The 22,551-nt window shown below is 63.5% G+C and overlaps 3 protein-coding genes across 3 annotated transcripts in view; all 3 read right to left on the bottom strand.

Annotated features, from left to right (window-relative positions):
• Positions 1-152: 152 nt before the first annotated feature.
• Positions 153-13,150, bottom strand: ENH_00032160 (enolase 2, putative; the record flags this gene model as incomplete). Its single annotated transcript, XM_013580208.1, has 12 exons — positions 153-626; positions 892-1,571; positions 1,648-1,926; positions 2,173-2,422; positions 3,446-3,575; positions 4,574-4,808; positions 4,926-8,154; positions 8,357-9,232; positions 9,605-10,814; positions 11,906-12,093; positions 12,397-12,637; positions 12,768-13,150. The coding sequence occupies 12 exons, from the start codon at positions 13,148-13,150 to the stop codon at positions 153-155; spliced, it is 8,175 nt and encodes a 2,724-aa protein (XP_013435662.1).
• A 4,978-nt stretch (positions 13,151-18,128) lies between these two features.
• Positions 18,129-18,411, bottom strand: ENH_00032150 (hypothetical protein; the record flags this gene model as incomplete). The annotated part of the gene is given in 3 exon segments (XM_013580207.1): positions 18,129-18,335; positions 18,339-18,358; positions 18,396-18,411. Coding segments are annotated over 3 exon segments (243 nt in total).
• A 1,460-nt stretch (positions 18,412-19,871) lies between these two features.
• Positions 19,872-22,551, bottom strand: part of ENH_00032140 (EF hand domain-containing protein, putative) — a gene marked incomplete at both ends in the record, with an annotated part of 3,703 nt that continues 1,023 nt past the window's right edge. The window contains 3 exons of the mRNA XM_013580206.1: positions 19,872-21,296; positions 21,729-21,908; positions 22,181-22,551. The exon at positions 22,181-22,551 is cut by the window's right edge and continues 864 nt beyond it. Coding sequence (XP_013435660.1) covers positions 19,872-21,296; positions 21,729-21,908; positions 22,181-22,551 — 1,976 coding nt within the window. The remainder of the gene's footprint in view (positions 21,297-21,728; positions 21,909-22,180) is intronic.

Genomic DNA, 22,551 nt, shown 5'->3' with positions numbered 1-22,551 from the left:
CTGGTAAGAAGCAGCTAAAAGAGTGGAGTCTGTGGACAAATGGGGCGCAGTTCCGCGCGAGCTAGCCAGCAACTGCAGCAGCCCCGCCGCGCCTGCCCGCCGCAGCAGCAGCAGCAACTGCAGCAGCAGCAGCAGCAACTGCAGCAGCAGGATTAGGCGGAGGGGTTTCTGAATTTCTCTCCTGCGTAGGTGCAGCGGCCCTGGAGCTGCTCCTCAATGCGCAGCAGCTGGTTGTACTTGCAAAGGCGCTCGGACCTGCAGGGGGCCCCCGTTTTGATTTGGCCGGTGTGGAGGCCCACCACGAGATCGGCTATAAAAGAGTCTTCAGTTTCGCCAGACCTGTGGCTCACCATCACCCCCCAGCCGCTGGCCTGGGCCAACTTGCAGGCCTCGATGGCCTCCGAGACAGAGCCGATTTGGTTCACCTTCAGCAGCAGCGCGTTGCAGGCCTTGTGCTCCAGGGCTTTGCGGATGCGCGCGGGATTTGTGACTAAGAGGTCGTCGCCCACGATCTGCACTTTGCCGCCAATCTCGGAGGTCAGCGACGCGTAAGAACTGAAGTCGTCCTGGTCAAACGGGTCTTCTATCGACACTATCGGGAACTCCGTCGACCACTCCTTGAACAGCTGCAGCAGCAGCAGCGGCAATAGCGCAGCAGCAGCGGGAATAGTGCAGCAGCAGCAGCGGGAATGGTGCAGCAGCAGCAGCGGGAACAGTGCAGCAGCAGCAGCGGGAACAGTGCAGCAGCAGCAGCGGGAATAGTGCAGCAGCAACAGCGGGAATAGTACAACAGTAGCAGCAGCAGCGGGAACAGTTCAACAGCAGCGGGAACAGTGCAGCAGCAGCAGCAGCAGCAGCGGGAACAGCGCAGCAGCAGCAGCAGCAGCTCACGTCCTTGAGTTGTTCTCCAGTCAAGACCTTATGTGCGTCCTTGCTGCTGCTCTTGAAGTCCAAATCGTAGCTCTTGGCCTCCTTGCAGTAGAACTCCGAAGCCGCCACGTCCGCCATAATCTTGACCTTCCCCTCGTGGCCCGCGGCCTTAATGGCCTCCACCAGCAGCCCCAAAGCCTCCCTGGGGTCCTTAATGTCCGGGGCAAAGCCCCCCTCATCGCCCACGTTGGTGGCTGCCAAGCCGAACTTGGCCTTCAGCAGCCGCTGCAGCGCCTGGTAGACCTCCGCGCCCATGCGCAGCGCCTCGCGGAAACTCTCCGCCCCCACGGGCGCCACCATGAACTCCTGCATGGCCAAACTGTTCCCCGCGTGCTTGCCCCCATTTAGTACATTAAAGCAAGGCACTGGCAGCACAAAGGGGCCCCCCTCGCGGCCAGCCAGCTGGGCCACATATTTATAAAGAGGAATCCCATGGGCTGCAGCGCCGGCCCTGCAGAGGGCCATTGAAACTGCTAATATCGCGTTTGCGCCTAAGACCGATTTGCTCCACCCCCACTCGTTTTGGCTGCCGTCGAGCTCCTCCACCATCAGCCGGTCCAGCGCCCGCTGCTCGCGGCAGTCTTTGCCCACAAGTGCGGGGGCCAGCACTTTGTTCACGTTCTCCACCGCCTTCAACACGCCTGCAGCACACACAACCCGCCGCCGCTGCTGCTGCTGCTGCTGCTGCTGCTGCTGCTGCTGCTGCTGCTCGCTTACCCTTGCCGTTGTAGCGGGTCTTGTCGCCGTCGCGGAGCTCCAGGGCCTCGTATATGCCCGTGGAAGCTCCCGAGGGAACTGCAGCGCGGAAACAGCCCTGCTCCGTCTTCAGGTCCACCTCCACCGTCGGGTTCCCCCGAGAGTCTGCAGCAGCAGCAGCAGCAGCAGCAGCAGCAGCAGATGCAGCAGCAGCGGGGTGTTGCTGCCTGCTAAGGCTGTCCGAAGCCACGAGCGGGGGTGTGGGGTGTATGTACACCGCAAATGGGCCAAGCAAGCAAACTCAAAACACTCAAAGACACCAACCAGGGCGAGGCGGGGGGAAGCCCAAGGCGCCCTGGGAGGCCGTGCACACGGCGAAGACGCCAGCCCGTCGCCGCTGCAGCAGCAGCAGCAGCAGCAGCAGCAGCAGCAGCAGCAGCGACGAGAGAGACACGGGCAGACACGAAGCACGCAGAGCCGAAGACCCGCGAGGAGGCAGCAGGAGACACAGGGGACTTGCTGAAGTGTGCAGCGAGAAAAGCTCACCCAAGATTTCCCTGGCCTTGACCTCTACTATGGCCACCATCTTCGCTGGGACTGTCGGCTTCAAAAGCTTAATAAAAGACGCTAAGGGCCCACGAAATAGACAAGGAATATTCATGTGCGCAGCAGCAGCAGCTGGAGAGACACCCGGACACCCCACTCGACGCAGCGAGCGTAGGTAGTGCTGCTGCTGCTGCTGCTGGGGGGCTGCTGCTGCTGGCGCCGCCGCTGCTGTCGGCTCGGGGCTGCTGCCCTAGGCAAATCAACTAAATCCTTTATTCCTCCCGCCTTCTCTTCCCCAAAATCGCAGCCCTTTTTCTCTCTTTCAAAGCCCTGGGCAGCTCGCTGCAGTCGCTGCCGCTGCTTCCAGGTGTACGTACACCCCAGCGCAGCAGCTGCATCGGCGTCGCACCCCGCGCACTCCGCGCGGCGCCACGTGCCGCGCGAAAGCGAGCGCGTTTGAAATAATAATTAAAATCCATTTCATTTCAATTCTTCTAACGCACTCGAACGCTCCACCCAGCGAAGTACTGCCCGCAGTCGCCAGCGGGCGGCCAGTGCCGCCCGCAGCATGCACTGGCTTCCCCCGAACTTCTCCCCTTAGCCCGTTGCTGCCCCCAGAAAGCTCCCCCGGGCCTTCCCCCCAGGCCTTCTTAGTTCACTTCTTCGTGCATGCATGCATGCATGCCGTCTCGTCTGTCTTTCCCCCAAAGTGGGAGTGCCTGGCAAGTGCCCAGCCGGCTCAGCCCAGCTCTCAGTCTCGCGCAATTCGCTGCAACTCCCAGCGCCCCAGGGGCCCCCTCTAGCCTCACAGAGTTCCCCCAGACTCCCTAGGGGCAGCTGGGCCCAGAAGCGGGGCAGCCCTGCGCCGTTGCGAGCTGCTGCTGCTGCTGCTGCTGCTGCTGCTGCGCCCCACAGATCGCAGCCAGTGCATGCAGAAGCAAGCCACGCACACGCACAGCACAGCCGCTTCCAGGGGCTTAGGGGGCCCCACGCAGCACATTCTGCCCCGGCTGGAGCTGCACCTTAGTGAGATTCCCAAACCCAGCAGCACACACAGCAGCAGCAGCTGCTGCTGCTGCTGCTGCTGCTGCTGCATGCATAAGGCGTTAAGGCCTGCAGCCTGGCCTGGGGGCTTTAATGACAGCACGCTGCAGTTAACAAAACAAATAGCCAATAGTTCTGCAGTTGTAGAAGTGCAAGAATATAATTTGTAGTTATAAGAGAGTCAACAGCAGCAGCAGAAGCCTGCGGAGGCCCCCTGGAGGCTTCTTACGAACCTGTGGGCTGCTGCAGCTGCGTCGCTGTTGACTTCTGCCCAGCTGCTGCTGCTGGTACTGCTGCTGCTACTGCTGCTGCTGCTGCTGCTGCTGCTGCTGCTGCATTTGTTTCCCCAGTGTCTGCGCCTATAGGAGCGGCAGAGGCAGCAGCTTCTTGCATAGAGAAGCAGCTTTCAAGGGCCAGTCGAGGGTTTAGGGTTTAGGGTTTAGGGTTTGGGCTTGGGGCCTGGGGGGCCCATTAAAAGCGCCTTTAAAGTACAAGGCCTATAGTGGAAGGTAGCGAGGGCCCCTCACTCCAGAGAAAGGCACTGGGGGCCCCTCATTCTAGAGAAGGCACTGGGGGCCCCTCATTCTAGAGAAGGCACTGGGGGCCCCTCATTCTCGAGAAGGCACTGGGGGCCCCTCACTCTAGAGAGAGGCACTGGGGGCCCCTCGCTGGCTGTGGGCCCCAGTGTGAGGAAGGGGGCCCCAGGGCTGCTCGCAGCAGCACTGTGCATGCACTGTTATGTGTGGGGCCCCACTGGGCCCTAATTTGGGGCTTTCTATCTCCCCTAAGCAGAGCTGGCTAGGACTCATAAAGCCCCTGAGATGCTCTGCTGCCACTCCCCGCTAAGCTACAGCTTGGGGCTACACGCTGCTGCTGCTGCTGCTGCTGCTGCTGCTGCTGCTGCTGCTGCTGCAAAGGCCCTCAAAGAAAAAAGCTGCAGCTTTGTCTGTGTGGGGGCGGCCGGCCTGCCGGCGCCCACAAGCTGTCCTCTCTGGGGCCAGAACAGCGAGCTGCTGCCCCTGCCAGCGAAGTGTGGGGCCCCGGGGCCCTTTGGGGGGCCCCGGGGGCCTTCGTGGGGTCCTGGGGCCTTTTGTGGGGCCCCGGGGCCCTTTGTGGGGCCGCGGAGGCCTTTGTGGGGCCCCCGAGGCATTTGGGGGGGCCCCCGGGGCCTCTAGCTTCTCAGTTGGCTTCATTTCGAGCAAAAGTGGAAAAGCAACTGACAGATGCAACGCAAGGAGGGGCCCCCGGGGCCCCCGGGCCCCGGGGGCCCCTGTTGCCCGGGGGGCCCCCGGGGGGCCCCCGGGGGGCCCCGGGGGCCCCCCGAGCAACAAAAGGGGGCCCCCAGATGCCCGCTCACCAGACGCTGCTCTTCTTAGTGGAGATGTCCGGCAGCAGCGCGTTGGCCCTGTGAAGTGTGGGGTTGAGGGCCTCGTTTGCTGCTGCTGCGTCTGCGCTGTCGAGCACGTCCAGTGGACCACCCGGGGGGCCCCCCCCAGAGCCAATGGCCGGGGGAACGTAACCACTGGACAAGGCGGGGGCTGCGGGTCTCAGGCGAAACTCCGCACTCAAAAAGTCCGCCCAGCTGACGCCGCCTGCGCGCAGGGCACACACACTTGCTGCTGCTGCTGCTGCTGCTGCTGCTGCTGCTGCTGCTGCTGGGTGGGCTCCCGTGTTGGGGCCCCTGTGCATGCAGCTGGAGAGAGACTTACTTCTGTGCAGGGACCCGTCTGCGGCCTCGAGAGTGGCCCCCAGGAGCCGCATGCTCCCCACTTGCCACAGGGCCAGCTTGCTGAGGGGCCCCCTCGAGGGGCCCCTCGAGGGGCCCCTCGAGGGGGGCCCCCCCTCCGCGACTTCGGCCAGCCGCAGGGAGGCCCCCGCCTGGTGAACCCACTTTGCGGGGACGCAGCGCACAGCATTTGGCGGCGGAGTCTCATTGCCTTTTGTGGCAACAATTCCCACGGCCACGAAGAGGGAAGAGGGGGGCACTGGGGCCCACAAGGTGAGGGGGCCCCCGCCGCCGGGGGGCCCTGGGGGCCCCCCCGGGGGGCCCCCCGAGGGGCCCCCCGGCCCCGCCCCAGAACCCTCCGGAGGGTTCAGCAGCAGCATTGCCTGGGACACACTTTCCCGCCACAAAACTTTGTACTTGACGGGAAGAGGAAAGAGACAATCCAAAGCTCTTGAGAGCTCTGTGCTCTCGGCCATAGATGAGCAGCCAGAGTCTGTGGCCTCGAGAATGAGGGGGGCCCCCCCGGCGCCCGCTGCTGCTGCTGCTGCTGCTGCTGCTGCTTGCTGCTGCGCCTTCGAGATGTCGCTGCCCAGGCAAATGAAGTGGCCCAAAGGCACTCGCTCTCTGTTGCGGCGCATCATGCCGCGGTGCCTGCCTTCCAGCTGCTTGGGGGCCCAAATCGAGAACACTGCGCTCCCGCTGCTGCTGCTGCCGCTGCTGCTGATGCTGCTGCTGCTGATGCTGCTGCTGCTGATGCTGCTGCAGTTGGCGCACGGCAGCCGGCCCACCCAAATCCTGTCAAATGAAGTGTGCGGCTGCAGCCGGAACTTGAGTCGACCCACCAACTCTGCAGGCAGCGTTTCTTTGACTCCCCACTGCTGCAGCAGCGACTGGTGATTTGCTGCTGCAGTTGAGGCGTCCCCCGAGAGCGCAGCAGCAGCAGCAGCAGCTGCTGCTGCAGCGCCTGCGCCGTCGTCGAAGGACTCGCTGCGCTGCTGCCGGAGCTGCAGGTCAGCCGGCGCGCCGGCCGCCTGAGCTGCAGCGCCGGCGTCTGCTGCAGCAGCGTCGCTGTTTGCTGCTGCAGCAGCAGCAGCTGCTGCTGCTTCCCCGCCGATCTGCCCCACGGTGAGCAGGAAGTCGTTGAGGCTGATGAAGCCGTCGCCGTCTATGTCGAAGTGCCTGCAGACGTGAGTCTGCTGCTGCTGCTGCAGCTGCAGCCCCAGCCACTTCATGCCAGCAGCAAGCTGCGCCTCAGTCAGCTGCCCCCGATTAAGAACATCAAACAACCTGAAAGCTTCTGAAGGCAGCAGCCGCTTCTTCCTGAGGCGCTCCCGCAGCCGCGCCACGAGGGCCCTGTGCTGCAGCAGCTGGGGGCCCCCCTCTGCTGCTGCCAGCAGCCGGGCCACTGGCTGCTGCTGCCAGGCCACGTTTTGCTGCCGCCGCCTGCAGCGGCGAATCGAGAAAAAGAAGTCCTGCCGGTCCTTGCAAGGCACTGCAGCAAGGACCCCCTGCAGCAGCAGCAGCTGCGGCTCGGAGTACAGCAAGCTGCTGTCCAGGAAGCGCAGGCAGGCGTGCGCCGTTTGCTGCTGCAGTCCTGCTGCAGCAGCAACTTTCTCCTCCCGCCTGTGAAACAGCGGAGACCCATCCACCACGGCGAAGCTGGCAGTCACGTTGTGCAGACACACAGCCACGCGGTGTCCCGTCACCAGAGACTGCAGCTGCTGCTGCTGCTGCTGCTGCTGCTGCTGCTGCTGCTGCCGCTGCCGCGCATGCAGCGCAGCGCGAACAGCCTCGCCCTCTGCAAGAGTTAAAACCACAAAATAGCGGCCTCGCTGCTCAGCGCAGAACGGCGACTTCCCGAGTGCTGCTGCCAATTCCGCCAAAGTGAAGTGCAGCTCTTCCTGCTGCTGCTGCTGCTGCGGGGATAGGGGCTGCTGCTGCTGCTGCGGGGATAGGGGCTGCTGCTGCTGCTGCGGGGATAGGGGCTGCTGCGGCGGCATTTGGAGTGAGAATGCTGGGGCTGCAGATGCCTCTCGAGCCGCGGGGGGAAAGGACGAGGAGGAGAGCAGGCTGCGCTGCTGCTGCTGCTGCTGCTGCTGCTGCTCGAAGGGCGCAGCAGGCATTTCAAAGAGGCCTAGCAAGTCGCTTGGCTCCTTTGAGCTGCGGGACGAAGAAGGGACAAAGGGAAGAGAGGCAGCAGAGTCTGTGGCCTTGCTGCTGCTGCTGTCTCTTGTTTGCGAAAGAGACACAAATAAATCGGCTAGAGGATCAGCAGCCTGCTGCTGCTGCTGCTGATTTGAGGGAGGCAGGGGCTGCCACAGGTTCTGCAGCACGGACAGTTGCTGCGGCTGCTTCGCAGCAGCAGCAGCAGCAGCAGGCAGCGGCGCGCATGCAACTGAGGGCTGCGGGAGCCCCGGCGTGTCCCTGCAAATGGCTGCTGGAGGCGTTGCTGCCCTGCAAGGACTCCCAGCAGCAGCAGCAGCAGCAGCAGCAGCAGGGGGAGCAGCTGGGTGCCCCGCAGCTGCGCGCTGCTGCAGCACGAGAGCCTTGACGTAGGCACAGAGGGCGTCAGCAGCAGCAGGAACAGCAGCAGGCAGCAGCAGCGCCCCGAGAAAGTCTGGCAAGTCTCTCTCAGCAAGTGTCTTGGTTTCTTCTCCAGCGAAGCTCTGGAAGGCCTGCTGCAGCTGCTGCTGCTGCGCTGCACTGAGCCCGTCGGGGCTGCGGCGGAGGGCCCCCTGGGGAGGGGCCCCCGGGGGGGCCCCCCAGGGGGGCCCCCCCAGGGCCTCCTCCCAGTCCGGCAGCCACTGCATTGCAATAATGACATTCTTGAGGCGGCGAGGAGCAGAAGAAAGGACCCATTCCCCTCTGTAGTAGTTGCTGCTGATGAGGAGGTAGGGGGGGAAGGGCAGCCCGGTTGCTGCGCCTGAGACGGGGCCGCCTGCGACGGCTGCTGCTGCTGCTGCTGCTGCTGCTGCAGCGCCCGAGCCCCGGTGCTGCTGCATGCGCGCCAGCTTCTGCTGCAGCGCCGAGGCCACTGAAAAACGCGCAGAAGGGTAAAAGCCTTGAGTCTCTTCTTGAGGCGGCAGCGACAAAGTCTTCAGCAGCCAAGGCCGGGGGGCCTCATCAGCTCGCGTGTAGTTAAGAGGTGCTGCTTCTTCGCTTTCCCGCACCACTTCCTCCTGCTTCTCCTGCTCGATCTCTTGCTGCTGCTCCTGCAGCAGCAGCAGCAGCAGCAGCAGCAACAACGGGGGCTGCGAGTGCAGCAGCTGCGGCACGAGCAGCAGCCACTGGAGTGGCTGCAGCACCGGCAGCAGCTCGTGCAGCGGCACTACGGGCAGCAGCAGCAGCACGAGCAGCAGCAGCTATGTGCAGCAGCAGCGCAAGCCGCAGCAGCAGTTCTCAGCAGCTCCGTACCTGCTCCTCTTCTTGCTGCTGCTGCTCCTCCCCCTCGATTTCAGCTTCAAGGCCCTCCATCCTTAGAGCATCTCCATCTATGTCTCGGCTCTCTCCTTTTGCTGCGTGTCTTCTTGCTGCTGCTTCTTCTTCCTGCAGCTCTGAGATCAGCTTGTCGATGAGGGCTTTGCCCACGAGGATCGGGGCAGCTTGCGCTGAAGCAGCAGCAGCAGCAGCTGCTGCTGCTGCTGCTGCTTGGGGTGTTTTGGCGGCGCGCGCTCGAGGCGTTGCTGCTGCTGCTGCTGCTGCTGCTTCGGGCGCCTGCAGCAAGTCGGCGTGCTGCAGCGCGAGCTGCCGAATTCGGAAGCTGAGGGGCAGAGACAGAGGGACAGAAGCAGGCAAAGAGAAGTCTAGAGACTCGAGAAAAACCCCAAGAGCTTGCTGCGTCTGTGGGGCAGCAGCTTCAGTCCCCAGAGATGCATGCGTTTCCTTCAAAATGGCCAAAGCTGCTTTCCTCCATACATTGCATGCGCTTTGCATGCACAGCAGCCGCTGCTGCAGACACTCCTGGGCGATTTGCCGCGAGACGAGCCAGCCGCAAATCTCGCCCAGCAGGGAGCAGCCGGGGGCCAGCTGCTGCTGCGGCTGCTGCAGCAGCAGCTGCTGCTGCTGCTGCGGCGGCGGCGGCGGCGGGAAGAGCGGGACCGAAGGCAAAGTGGCCCCCACTAGACTCGCGTGCTTCTCTATTAAAGCAGCAACTCCAGGAGGGATTAAATAATGCAAAGTTTGTCCCCTTCCAAGTCCCCGCATGCGAAAAGCCCCTTGGGCCACATCTCGAAAAGTGCAGTCTTTGCCCACTGTCAAAAACGCCCTGCCGTCCGCCGCCTGCCGTATGTCCTGGGCACGCAGCAGCAGCAGCAGCAGCAGCAGCAGCAGCAGCAGCGGGCCGCATCAGCAAGCAGCAGCAGACGACAGCACGCAGCAGGAGGAAACAGCAGGAGGAAACAGCAGCAGCACGCAGCAGCATGCAACACACAGCAGCACAACGCAGCAGCAGCAAGCAGCAGCAGCCCAACCCAACAGCAGCAGCAGCAGCCCACCCCAACAACAGCAGCAGCAGCAGCACACAGCAGCAGCAGCAGCAGCACAGCGCAACAGCCCCAGCAGCAGCCGAACCCAGCAGCAGCAGCGCAGCCCAACCCAGCAGCAGCAGCAGCAGCAGCAGCAGGAGCAGCAGGAGGAGGGGCTTGCCTGTCCCGTGGTGTGGACGTGGTCGTAGAAGGAGAAGCGTTTGTCCACGGCAATGCCGCACTGGGCCAGCTGGAGGATCTGCCCGCCGTTTCTGCAAAGAACCATTTGGCGGTCTTTGCTGTCGAGGAAGACCACCCCCTCGTGGGGCAGCCCGTGCTGCAGCAGCGCGCGGGCCACTTGCAAGTTGCTGAGGCCGGAGACGAGGGCCCCCGCGTCCACGAGCGCATGCACGGGGGGCTGCTGCTGCGCAGCCACGCGCTGCAGCAAAGAAGCCACGGTCCAGTTTGTGGGCAGCACTTCCAGCGAGACCACGGCCGGCGAGCTCAGCAGCAGCAGCAGCTGCCCGTCGGTCCCCGCCTCGTAGCAGCAGCAGCCCATTTCTGCTGGCAGCAACTCCGAGGGGGTCCCCGAGAAGCCCAGACGCACTCCAAACAGGCTGTCGCCCCCCAGCTCTTGGCCAGAAGCTGACAGCTGAAAGCCAGAGTGTTCAAGAACTGATGGCATTACTTTTCGAAACAAAAAGGCGGCTATGGCCAGCGGCTCCTTCCGCAGCAGCCTGTACACGCACTCCAGGTGCTCCCGGTCCGTCAGACTCACCATCTCCAGCGGGTACATCTTCTCAAACTCCTCCCCTGCTGCTGCTGCTGCTGCTGCTGCTGCTGCTGCAGCGGCTGCACTGCCCGCCAGCGACTCGCTGGGCCGTCGGGCCTCCCCTCCGTCTTCCCCCGCGTTCCCGCCGGTCTCTTCGATCCCCGCAAAAGGGTCCGCCCGCTCTCGGCCCAGCCCCTGCTGCTGCTGCTGCTGCTGCTGTTGCTGCTGCTGCTGCAGCAGCAGCAGCTGGCGGCGGGCGTCGCTGGCCAGGGCGGCGAGGTCTTGCTGCCACTCGTGGGCCCGAGGCCGCACGCGGTGCAGCCCGCGGACTCTGCCGCCTGCAGCCCACACCCAGTCCGCGAATTCGCGGGCGGGGGCCCTCGAGGCGGGGGGGCCCCCCGAGGCCTCCTGGCGGGCCAGCTGGTCCGCCAGGAGGGCCCCCAAGTCCTCGCGGCGCAGCCCCTGGTACCTGTAGGCCAGAATTGTGAGGCCTATTAAGACATCGGGGTGGGAGAACTCCGAAGCTGGAGAGGGAGCATCTTTGCCGAGAAACGGAACTGCCAGCAGCTGCCGACTCCGAGACAAAGCCCCCAACAACAGACCCTCCTCCACCTCCTCAGACGTCAGCAGCCCGTAGCTGCACCGCAACCAGCAGCAGCAGCAGCAGCAGCAGCAGTACGCGCCAGGGGCTCGAAAATACGGGCCAGAGACACAAAGCATCTAGTGCTGCAGCTGAAGACTTTGAAGTGCAGGAGGCAACTTTGGAAAAGTTTTAAATGTTCTCGACATTCTGCACAAATGCACTCTAAAGTCTTTTCCTGTGTTTGTCTTGGAAGGATTTTGTGTGTGTACAAGAGCTTCTTTATATTTGCATGTCAGTGCTGTTGTAGGTATGCATATGCTTAAGTGCTTCTTTATATATTTATGCATATAAGTGCTTCGGTACAAATACATATACATAGGAGTGCTTCTGCATAATATATATACATATATGTATATATATATTGTACATATAAATGCTTTTCTCTGTATATAGATAATATATATGTATATATATATGCATATATATATATGCATATTGTACATATAAATGCTTTTCTCTGTATATAGATAATATCCATGTAGATATATGAAAGTGTATCATCTGTATATGCATACATACATGTGTGTGTGCCACTAAAGATATAGGTGTACAAATATTATACATATAAAGAAGCAATTTATTACATAACTCTGCAGTCAAACGCACTTATTTGCAGGCATAAGCGGGGCTTTACACACAAGCACATGCGGCTAAGTGTCTATTATATTTAATTGAAAAAGGGCGCAGAGAGAACAGAAATAAATTAAAAATAAAAAGAAACAGAAAGAAATAAAGATAGAGGAAGAGAAAGAAAGGAGAGGAAAACGAAAGAAAGAGACTGAAAAGATGCAAAGGCAAACTCGCATGCAGAGGCACTGCTGCAAACGCCGCAGCAGCCCCAGCCCAGCCTCTCTGAGGCTTTCTCTGGGCCATTTCGAGCAGCAGCAGCAGCAGCAGCAGCAGCAGCAGCAGTGAGCTGCTACGTGCAGAGTGCATGCAGCGAGGCAGAAAGAAGAGAGGAGGGCAGCAGCAAGGAGAAGCAGCAGCAGCAGAAAAGAAGACAGAAAAAGCGAGTGGAAAGGAAGGCAGGAGCGAAGGCGCAGCAGCAGCAGCAGCAGCAGCAGCAGCAAAAGCAGCTTTCTCACTGCACTCTGTTGGCCTTCTGCAGCGCATGCGGCAGCAAAGAACACAGCCACTCCCGAGCCAAGTTCAGAGTCTTCAAGTGAAACTCTGGCAGCCTTTCCACTGCATCAAAAAGTCCAGAATAGAGGCCCCCCCCAGTTTCCAGCGAGCCTGCAGCGGGGTTTGAGGGGCAAATGTGCAGCGGCAGCAGCTGCAGCAAGCAGCAGCACACAGCAAGCAGCACGCAGCAGCAGCTGCAGCAGCAAGCAGGCAGCAGCGCCAGCAGCAGCAGCGCCAGCAGCAGCAGCAGATGCTGCTGCTGCTGCTGCTGCTGCTTCGGTTGGGGCCGCCACCAAGCAGCAAGTCCCAGCGTTTTAGTGCTTTTTATTTTCTGCATCTGTTTTCGTGGTTCTGTCTGCTGTGTCTGTCTCCTAAGGGCCCCTAGGCAGCTCTGGTGCTGCTTCTTTCTTGTGCTGCAGCTGCTGCTGCGCTGCAGCTGCTGCTGCGTGCTCACAATGTACTGCTGCTGCTGCTCCTGGGAAAGGCCCGTGAGCTTCTTGAGGCGAAAGAAAAGGCCCAGCCAGGGGGCCAGCAGCGGCTTGAGGTTGTCGTGGTACCAGGCGGGGGACAGCAGCAGCAAATGGGGACTTTGCTGCAGCGCCTTTTGCTGCACTCCCTGCTGCAGCTGCCGCCGAATCAGCCCCAGCAGCCGCCAAGTCTCCGCAGTGCCAGTGCAGGAAACAGTTGTTTTCCCGCTGCACCCACAAAGACACAGCACCTGCTGCTCCCTTGCTGCTGCTTCTGCGGGGCCTCGCTGCTGCAGCGGCGGGCCTCGGCTCGCAACAGCAGCAGCAGCAGCAGCAGCAGCAGCAGGCTGCAGCGTACCTGTAGAAGTAGAAAATTGCGTCGAGGAGAAACCAGGGAAGCTGCCAGCGCATGCCCTCGTCATCTTCGAAGAGCCACTGCAGCGGCTGTTCAGTTTGTCTGGGGGAAATGAGGGGTTCGGTGACGCCGTCGGCAGCAGCAGCAGCAGCGGCAGCAGCGGCAGCAGCAGCAGCGGACTGCTGCTGGCCGAGCTGCAGCGGGGCCCCGGGCCGCTGCTGCTGCGGCCCCGCAGCAGCAGCAAAGCCCTGCTTGGCCGTGAAGTCCAGCGGCTGCCTCGGGCCCAGCGGCCAGTGCAGCTCACTCTTCAGAGGCTGCAGCACTTCATCAATTTCGTCAATTATTAAAATTCCATTTTTGAACAACTCCAACACCCGCAGCGACATGTCCAGCTGCCGCCGGCAGCACCGCAGCTGCTGGTCACTCAGCAGCTGCGGGGCCCCCAGCGCCGACGCCTCCAGCCCCTCCAGGGGCCCCCCTGCTGCTGCACACACACGCACCGCCCCCCGCTGCTGCTGCTGCTGCTGCTGTGGCTGCTGCTGCTGCTGCTGCTGCTGCTGCTGCTGCTGTGGCTGCTGCTGCTGCTGCTGCTGCTGCGGGTGACTGACCGGCTTTGGGCATTCTGAGGAGCTTGGAGAAGTGGGACTGGAGTTTTCTGAGGTGGGAAGCGCCGATGTTCTCCACGGCAGTGAGGCCCCTCTCGAGGGCCCCCTTTGCTGCAGCACCTGCTGCTGCTGCCTGCAGCACGTGCATGAGGTGGAGGGCCTTCAGCAAAAAGGACTTGACGGCTGTGGGGGTGGCAATGACGATCCCGCGGCTGTCCCGCGTCTGCAGCAACTTGAGGTAAAGAGCAGCAGAGACTTCGTCTTGTCTCGAGAAAGAAAGAACGAAAACTCCTTTTTGGAAAATGGCGCTGAAGCGCTCCCGCAGCGCAGCACGCGAGAAGTGCAGCAGCGCAGCAGGAACCACTGACACCACCAGCTGCTGCCCGTCCGCCAGCAGCAAAGCCAGCAGCGGCGCCACCACTGTTGTTTTCCCAGCCCCCATTATCATTTGGTGGCACAGCGAGCGCCCGGCCTTCACGCTTTCTCGAAACTGCTGCAGCAGCAGCACCTGCGACCGCCGCAGCAGCAAACTGTACGCGAATTCAAACACCAGGTAGCGCGGGTCGTACAGCGCCCCGGCTGCTGCTGCAGCAGCCCCCGGGGCAGCAGCTGCTGCACCCGGCTCCCGTGCTGCAGCAGCAGCAGCAGCAGCAGCAGCAGCAGCGGCGGCGGAGGCCGGCAGCTCGCGCATGTAGTGCCGCTCGCTGCTGACGAGCTCGGCAACAGACTGGGCCTTCATGTGCAAAGCAGGCACGGCCTGCGACAGCAGCCGCCGCATTGCGGGGCCTGCTGCTGCTGCTGCTGCTGCTGCTGCTGCGGGCGGCGCTGCTGCTCTCGCCACAAAGCCCCCCGGAGCCACGCGCTGCTGCAGCTGCAGCTGCTGCTGCTGCTGCTGCTGCTGCTTGCTGTCTTCCTGGGCTGCCACTCGGGCGCGAGTGGAGAAAGTCTTCAGCAGCTGCATCAACTCAACTGTCGCCTGCAGGCAGCGGCAGATTTGGGCGCGGCGGTTCACCGCCAGCATCACCGCCCCCACAAGACTCAGGATGTCTTGGACGACTTCTGCGCAGCAGCCACAAACAGCAGCAGCAGCAGCAGCAGCAGCAGCAGCAGCAGCAGCGCGAACGTGAGCTCACTGTGGACGCCTGGCCACATGGCGCTCTGCGCGCTGGCGCTTGCTGCTGCACTGAACCACAAAGTCGCCTGCTGCTTATCCAGCAGCTGAAGCGCAGCAGCAGCTGCCTGCTACCTCCTGTTGCCTCCTGCGCAGCCGCTGCAGCAGCTGCTGCTGCAGCGGCAGCAGCAGCAGCAGCAGCAGCAGCAGCGCTTGGCGCGGCTTACTTGGGGTGAGGAAAGGGTTGAGGAGCAGCAGAATCTGCTCCGCGTGCTTGGACATGGAAAGAGACACGAGAGAGTCGAAGGAAACTGCTGCTTCAGTTCCTGCTGCTCTTCCTAAGGCAAAGGCCCACTGCATGCAGCGCAGCCTCCAGGGGCTGACATCTTTGCTGTCGATTTCTTCTTGGCGCTGCATCGCTTCCAGCAGCAGCTCGTTCTGCTGCTGCTGCTGCTGCTGCTGCTGGTGCTGCTGCTGCGGCTCGACAGCAGCAAAGTCCAGCCCCTCCACGTGAGCCACCAAGGCCTGCAGCAGCCGAATGCCCCGCTCAGTGAAGCGCCCGTCCTTAAGAAAGCCCTGCAGCAGCCGCTGCCGCAGCGCAGCCAATTCGGAGACTCTTGCTGCTAGGCAAGACGGAGACAGCAGCAAAGCTGCAATCTCTTCCTCCCGGAAGCCTGAGAGGCAAAGGCGGCGGGAGCTTTGCTGCTGCTGCAGCACAGCGACACCGCACACAACCCCGCAGCAGACACTACGCAGGAAGCACAGCAGCAGCAGCAGCAGCAGCAGCAGCGGTTTCGCGCCGCTCCCGCTGCCGCTGCAGCAGCAGCTGCAGCAGCAGCAGCAGCAACAGCAGCAAGAGGGGGCCGACCTGCTTGGCGTGGGCCTCGACCTCCTTTTGAAGCCTCGCAATGGTCTTCTTTCCTATGCTTGTGGAGGAGACGGGATCGAGAGTTAAGTCAAAGGGCAGGCGGCCCTGCTGCGCCCCTGGGCCTGCTGCAGCAGCAAAACAGACAACTGTGGGGCCCACAACTGTCTCCAGGGGCTTCCTGATGAGGGCCCCCAGCAGCTCGGGCCCCACAACCACTTCTCGCGCGACTGCTGCTGCTGCTGCGCGGGCCTCCCGCAGCTGCTCCTGCTGCGACGCGCCGCAGCTGCTGCTGCTGCTGCTGCTGCTGCTGCTGGCCGCAGCAGCAAAGGCCTGCGCAGCTGCAGCCTCCATGACGTGGGCGTACTGGGCGCCATCGACTGGCAGCAGCAGCCGGCCTTCGCAAGAACAATCTGCTGCTCGAGGAGACACAAGGAGACGCCGCGTCCAGTGCGAGGCCCCGAAGACCTGTGGAGACACACACCCCGCAGGCAGCAGCAGAGATCAGCTGCTGCTGCTGCTGCTGCTGCTGCTGCTGCTGCTCCTGGGCCCGCAGGGGCCCCCGTGGGCGGCAGCAGGCGCCGCCGCTAGAGCCCTTTGTAGCTGCTGGGTCCCCGCAAAAGGCGTTTTGCCTCTTTTGAGGCCCCCCGCCAGTCGCAGCGCTCCCGCTGCTGCTGCTGCTGCTGCTGCTGCTGCTGCTGCTGCTGCTGCTGAGCCGGGAGTGACGCACCGCAGTGGAGTGGGGCAAAGGACCTAGGAGGCCCTCGGGGGCCACGGGAGGCAGCCGAAGCTGCGCTGTGTCTCTCAAGTGCAGCAAAGCCTCAGTGATGTCCTTAAAGAGCTGCTGCAGCGGCTCGGGGGAGCGAAAGGCCAGGCCCAGAGGAAGGCGGGACTTCTTCTCCTCCTGCAGCTGCGGGAAGCTGCCAGCTAGCTGCGGGTTGGCCAGCAGCAGCCGCAGAATGGACTGCAGCCGGCCTTTGCTGCGGAGGTCCCACGCGGGCAAGCAGCGCAGCAGCAGGGCCCCCCACAGCCGGGGGGCCTCCCCGGGGGCCACCCGCAGCGGGAGGCTGTCCGTCAGCAGCTCGTACAGCAGCAGGAAGTCTGCAGTCTTGGGGCCCCTCTCGAGGGTCTTGTGCACGAAGTCGAGGCCCTCGGGGCCCCTCAGGGCCTCCTCCTCGGGCCTCCGGTACACCAGGGGGCCCCCGCACGCCTCCGCCAAGGCTGTCAAGCAACTCAGAGGCTCCAAAGCTGTCAAGTCTTCTACAGAGTCGAAGTCCTCCACATGCGGGGGGGCTGGACAGCCTATGCGCACGGCCTGCACCCCCTCGGCCTGCAGCAGCAGCCCCAGCCCTTCGGGGCCCGGGGGGCCCCCGGGGCCCCCGGGGGCCCCGGGGGCCCCGGGGGCCCCCGCAGCAGCAGCAGCGGCGGCGGGCGGCTGCAGCAGGGCCTCGAGGACGGCGACTCTGTTGGCGAGCTCGGGGAGGGACTGGGGGGGGCCCCCCTGGCAGAGGCGCAGCAGCGCCAACTCCTCAGAAAGAGGCAGCCGGCAGCCCGCAGACACAAACTGCTGCCTGCGAACATAAGCCAAAAGGTCCCGGGCCAGCGGCCAAGAGGCCTCCACGCGGGCCCCGCTGCGGCTGCATGCAGGGGCCTCTCCGAGGAGGCTTTTGTGGGATCGGCCGACTCCCCAGGGCCTCGCGAGGAGGCCCCCGAAGCGCTTCTTCCAGTGCGCGCTGCGGGCGCGGCCGCCCCCGGACTCCCCCTGCTGCTGCTGCTGCTGCTGCTGCTGCTGCTGCTCGCCCGCGGCGGCCTCGCTGGGCTGCGGAGTCAGCCCCTGCCGGCTCGCAGCCAGCCACAGCCGCAGCCGCGCAGCAACCGCGTCGGGGTGGGGGTCTTCGCTTCTGCTCATGACTGCGTTGATGAGTTTCCAGATCTCGCCCTCCTCGCCCAGGCCTGCTGCTGCTGCTGCTGCATCCCTGCTGCTGCTGCTGCTGCTGCTGCTGCTGCCGCCGTCCTCCTCCGACAGCGACAGCGAGTCCGCCAGCGCGCAGACCGCCTCGAACTGCCTGCTGAGGTACCGCAGCAGCAGCACGTAAAGCCCAGCAGCAACTGTCGGAATAAACAAAAAAGATCGAGATGCATGCAAACTGCACAAGAAGTGCCGCGCCCCTCGAAACGAAGACAGCCAGCTGCTCTCCGAAGGGTCAAACACCACTTCCGGAGTCGCGCAGTCCAGCACCTGCGCACAGGGGCCCCGGGGCCCCACACCACACACCCCCACCCTTCAGCACACGCCCGCCACCCAGCTAGCTGCCAGCTAGCTGCCAGCTAGCTGCCAGCTAGCTGCCAGCTAGCTGCCAGCTGGCTCACAGCTAGCTCACAGCTAGCTGCCAGCTAGCTGCCAGCTAGCTGCCAGCTAGCTCACAGATAGCTCACAGCTAGCTGCCAGCTAGCTGCCAGCTAGCTCACAGCCAGCTGCCAGCTAGCTGCCAGCTAGCTCACAGCTAGCTGGAGCTAGTGGGCAGCTACAGGGCAGCGAGAGGGCAGCCAGAAGGCAGCTAATGGACAGCCGGAGGCCAGCTAACTGGCAGCTAGTAGGCAGCTAGAGGGCACCTAGAGGGCAGCTAGCTAGCAGTTAGAGGGCAGCTAGCTGGCAGCTAGCTGGCAGCTAGCCGGCCGCTAGCTGGCCATCATCAATGCGCTCCTGCGTGAGGGCAAGTGGCTTCCTAGCACGGAGCTACGGCGGTTTAGGCCGGCGAAAAAAAACAGCAAAAGGGACAGAATTAACTAGACCAGCAGCAGCACAAGCAGTGTTTTTGCTGCTGCAGCTCACCAGGTCTGCCTGCAGCAGCAGCCGCTCGTCGACTTCGCGCTGTCGCTGCGCTGCTGCCCACGGGTTGAACGAGTTGACAGCAGCAGCAGCAGCAGCAGCAGCAGCAGCAGCAGCAGAGGCGCCGCCAGAAGGCTCCTGCGGGGCCAGCAGCAAATCCCTAGCCAGAGGGTTGCGCAGCACTCTCAAGGGCTTGTTCGAAGCAGCAAGCAGCAAAAAGAGTTCCCCCTCGTCATTCGACAGCAGCAGCGAAGGCTGCAGCCCCTGCAGCACTCGGGAGGCCAGCGGCGAGCGCAGGATGTCGCCCGAAGCCAGAAACAACCCTGCGTGCTGCTCGCACACAAACTTCACCTGCGGCGCCTGCTGCTGCTGCTGCTGCTGCTGCTGCTGCTGCTGCTGAGGAGCAGGCGGGCGCTGCGGCAGCCGCACGGCCTTGAAGGACACGCCCAGTCTGCGGCAAAAACCATAAGACAAGCGCAAGACAGTCTGGCTGAGCTCCCCAGGATTAGCAGCAACCCCGCGATCCAGCAGCAGCAGCAGCAGCAGCTGCAGCAGCTGCTGCTGCTTGCTGCTGCTGCCTGTTGCAGCACGGAAGACTGCAGCGGCGCAGCAACAAGGAGCGCCTACCTGGGCAGCTCTATGGCGTCAATGCCCCCGCCCTCGCAGCTAAGGGCCTCGACGTCGTGGGGCCCCCGGGGGCCCCTTGCTGCTTGGGTCCAAACGAGAATGTGGCTGAGGGCCTCAACTCTAAGAAGACTTTCTCTTAAGTGGGCCAAGGGGGATTCTTCTGGGGCCAGGAGGAGGTTAACGAGGGTCTCCGCAGGCGCAGCGGGGTCTTCCTCCGCCTCCTCGAAGCCCCTGCTGCTGCTGCTGCTGCTGCTGCTGCTGCTGCTGCTGCTGCTTGCTGCTGCTGCTGCGCGCTTGGCTGCCTGCTTGCGAGGCTTCAGCGGGACTCTGCGGATGAGTGCGCTGGCCTCGGCAGCCAGCCCGGGCCCCTCGGCAGTGTGGATGAGGTGTACGTACACCCGAAAAGGCCGCAGCGCACGCGCTGCTGCCTGCGGCCGCTGGTAACCAGTAAGAAGAGAAAGTTCGTCGCAAACCCAAAACTCAAAGTCCTCCAAAAGACAAAAAGGCAAAAGGCCCTGACCACACGCGCATGCAGACCCGCACCCGGGATCGCCCGATCCCGCGGCACCACGCCCCGCCGGGATCGCCCGATCCCACCCGCCCCAACACCCCACACTGCGCAAACGGCGGCCCCGGGGACCCGGGGCCCCAGGGGCCCCTAGCCACAGGGGCCCCTGGGCACATCCGGGGCCCCAGGGGCCCCTAGGCCCAGGGGCCCCTAGGCACAGGGGCCCCTAGGCACACCCGGGGCCCCAAGGGCCCCTACGCATAGGGGCCCCTAGGCACAGGGGCCCCTAGGCCCCTACGCGCAAGGGCCCCTTGGAGCAAGGGCCCCTAGCCCCAAGGGCCCCTATGCCAAGGGGCCCCTAGGCCCAAGGGCCCCTATGCCAAGGGGCCCCTAGGCCCAAGGGCCCCTAGGCCCAAGGGCCCCTATGCCCAGGGGCCCCTACGCCTAGGGGCCCCTAGGCCCAGGGGCCCCCACGCCCAGGGGCCCCTACGCCTAGGGGCCCCTACGGCCAGGGGCCCCTACACCCAGGGGCCAGCCTTCTATAAATAATGCCAAAGTCCCTTAAAAGGCCCAGAAGCTGCAGAATTTGCCCCTGCTGCTGCTTACCCTGAGATGGCGGGAGGGTACATACACCTCGCGGGGGCCCCCGGGGCCCCTCCGCCTGGCAATAACCAGAGAGGGGGCACAGGGGCCCTTAGAATCGAAGCTGGAGGCCAGCTGCTGCGCAGCTTCTCTTGCTGCTGCTGCTGCTGCTGCTGCGTGGAGTCCGCCTTCGTCTTCAGCCCCAGCGGACGCGGACGCCGCTGCTGCTTCTGCTGCTGCTGCTGCTGCAGCAATCTCCTCAGCCGAAGCCAACCCAAGGTCAGGGACTTGGTACAGGGACCCTGCAGCAAGCTCAGGGGCCTCCGTGGGGGCCCTCACCAGGGGGGCCCCCAGCCTTTTGGTGCAGCAGCAGTCCAGTGAGGCCCTGAGGGAAGAGGAGAAGCAGAACTGTCTGTACACCTGCCGCCCACTTTCCACCAAATCAAAAACAAACACAACTCCAGGACTTCTCAGAAAAACAATTTCTTTCAAACACCGCGGGGCCCCCTCCGCGGGGGCCTCTGTGGGGCCCCCCGCCCCTCCGGACACTGCTGCTGCTGCTGCTGCTGCAGCAGCAACGCCGCTAGTTAGAAGCGCAGCTGCGGACAAACACACACCCCATGAGGCTGCACAAGCCCTACGCACTCCACGACTGCGCGCAAAACAGCAGCCACAGCAGCAGCAGCAGCAGCAGCAGCAGCAGCAGCAGCAGCAGCAGCAAGCCGGCGTACAGGCGACAGTGGGCCCCTCATCAGGCCTGCGAGCTGCTTGGGCCTCGAAGGCCTCCGCCAAAGTCCTGAAGTCCGCAGGCCCTGCTGCCTCCACTGGCAGCAGTTCTCTGGGGTCTTCTGTGTCTAGAGCGGCCGCGTCGTGGACCCACACAAGAAACCGCATGAGGCTCCCGCTGCTGTTGCTGCTGCTGCTGCTGCTGCTGCTGCTGTTGCTGCTGGAGTCGCTGTCAGAGTACACGGAGCCTGCGTCCCCGTCCGTGGCAGGTGTCCCGGCTCCGCTGGCTTCTTCCGCTGCTGCTGCTGCTGCGTGTTTTGCTGCTGCCTTCCCGGGTTTTGCTGCTGCTGCTGCTGCAGCGGCAGCAGCAGCAGCGCGGCGAGAGACCCCTCGAGTCCAGTCTTCAAAGAGCTGGTGAGCTGCCTGAAGGCCTTTTAGCCTGGGCGCGCGCTGTACGTACACCTGAGACCCCACAAAGTGCCTAGAGAAGAACGCTGAGGCGTAGGGGGCCACCCAGGCCTCCTCGGCTTCGAAGCAGCTGCTGCAGCTGCTGCAGCTGCCGCTGCTGCTGCTGCTGCAGCTGCTGCAGCTGCTGCTCTTCACGCGGTACTCCCTGGGGAAAGCACTCTTCAGCGCGTCACTCGTTGTGAAGAAAGAAGGGCAAGGGGCCCAGCGCACCTGCGGAAACGCCCAGGCGGATGCAAGCAGCAGCAGCACAGCTAGCTGCCGGCTGGCTAGCTGCGCAGTGGCTAGCTGCTGCTGGAGGCTCCCCAGCAGCAGCACTTGCTGCGCATCCTCTTCGTAGGGGCCCCGGTGGCTAGCAAGCCACGCAGCTAGCTAGCTAGCTGCTAAAGCAAGCCCGCGGGGCCTGCCCGCCCCGCTTAGCCCGCCGTAGCTAGCTAGCTAGCCAGCCAGCTAGCCATCTAACCAGCTAGCCATGTAACCAGCTAGCTACCTAACAAATTAACGGGCCAGCTAGCCAGCCATCTATCCAGCCAGCCATCTATCCAGCCAGCTAGCCAGCCAGCCAGCCAGCCAGCCAGGCAGCCAGGCAGCTAGCCAGCCAGCTAGCCAGCTAGCCAGCGAGCTAGCTAGCTAGCTGGGACTCACGAGGTCGTGGTCGAGCCCGAGAAGGCGCAGCCAAAGGCGCTCCGGGGTCTCCTCCACCACTGCTGTTTGAATTGGGGCCGAGCGGCTGGTGGCCCCGAAAAGCTGCAAAAAGTCTCCGAAGTTGTTTGCCCAGAAGCCGAGCAGCTGCATTTGGTTTTGCCGCAGCGAGAGCTCAGCTGTCTGTACACCCCGCCGCAGCAGCAGCAGCAGCCCCACGCCCGCGCATCGCACAAGCCCCTCGCCCAAGCCCCAAACCCTAAACCCTAAACCCTAAACCCTAGGAAGAAGTGCCCGCGGCCCACGCTGCTCCGTAGGAGCGGCAAAACGGCTTCGAAGAAGCTCGTGTAACAGTAAGCGCCGACGGCGCGCAGCAGCTAGCAGCAGCAGCAGCAGCAGCAGCAGCAGCAGCAGCAGCAGCAGCAGCAGCAGCAGCAGCAGCAGCAAAGGCATACTTGGAGGTTGGCCTGGACCTCGGACTCCATGGCCAGCGAAGCCTTGAGGGACTCGGCGTAAGCTGCTGCCTGTCCCGCTGCAGCAGGAAGCTGGGGAGGCTCTCCGCCCAGCAGCCGCAAAGTGCTGCGCTTCATTGCTGCATGCATAGCAACAACAGCCCCCCGCAGCAGCCCCACGCCTCCCGAGGCGTGCTGCTCTTGCTGCTCTTGCTGCTGCTGGTCGAGCGCCTGCGCCCGCTTCGCTGCAGCAGCAGCAGCTCCCGCTGCAGCAGCTTCCTCCCCGGCCTCCCGGCTGCTGCTGTCCCCAGCAGCAGCAGCAGCAGCAGCAGGAATGTACCGTCCTGACACGCCGAGACCTTCCACCGCTCGCC

The sequence above is a fragment of the Eimeria necatrix genome, genomic scaffold (genome assembly GCF_000499385.1).
Source record: "Eimeria necatrix Houghton genomic scaffold, Enh_scaff234, whole genome shotgun sequence".
NCBI lineage: Eukaryota > Apicomplexa > Conoidasida > Eucoccidiorida > Eimeriidae > Eimeria > Eimeria necatrix.
This window is presented reverse-complemented; position numbering and strand designations above follow the sequence as displayed.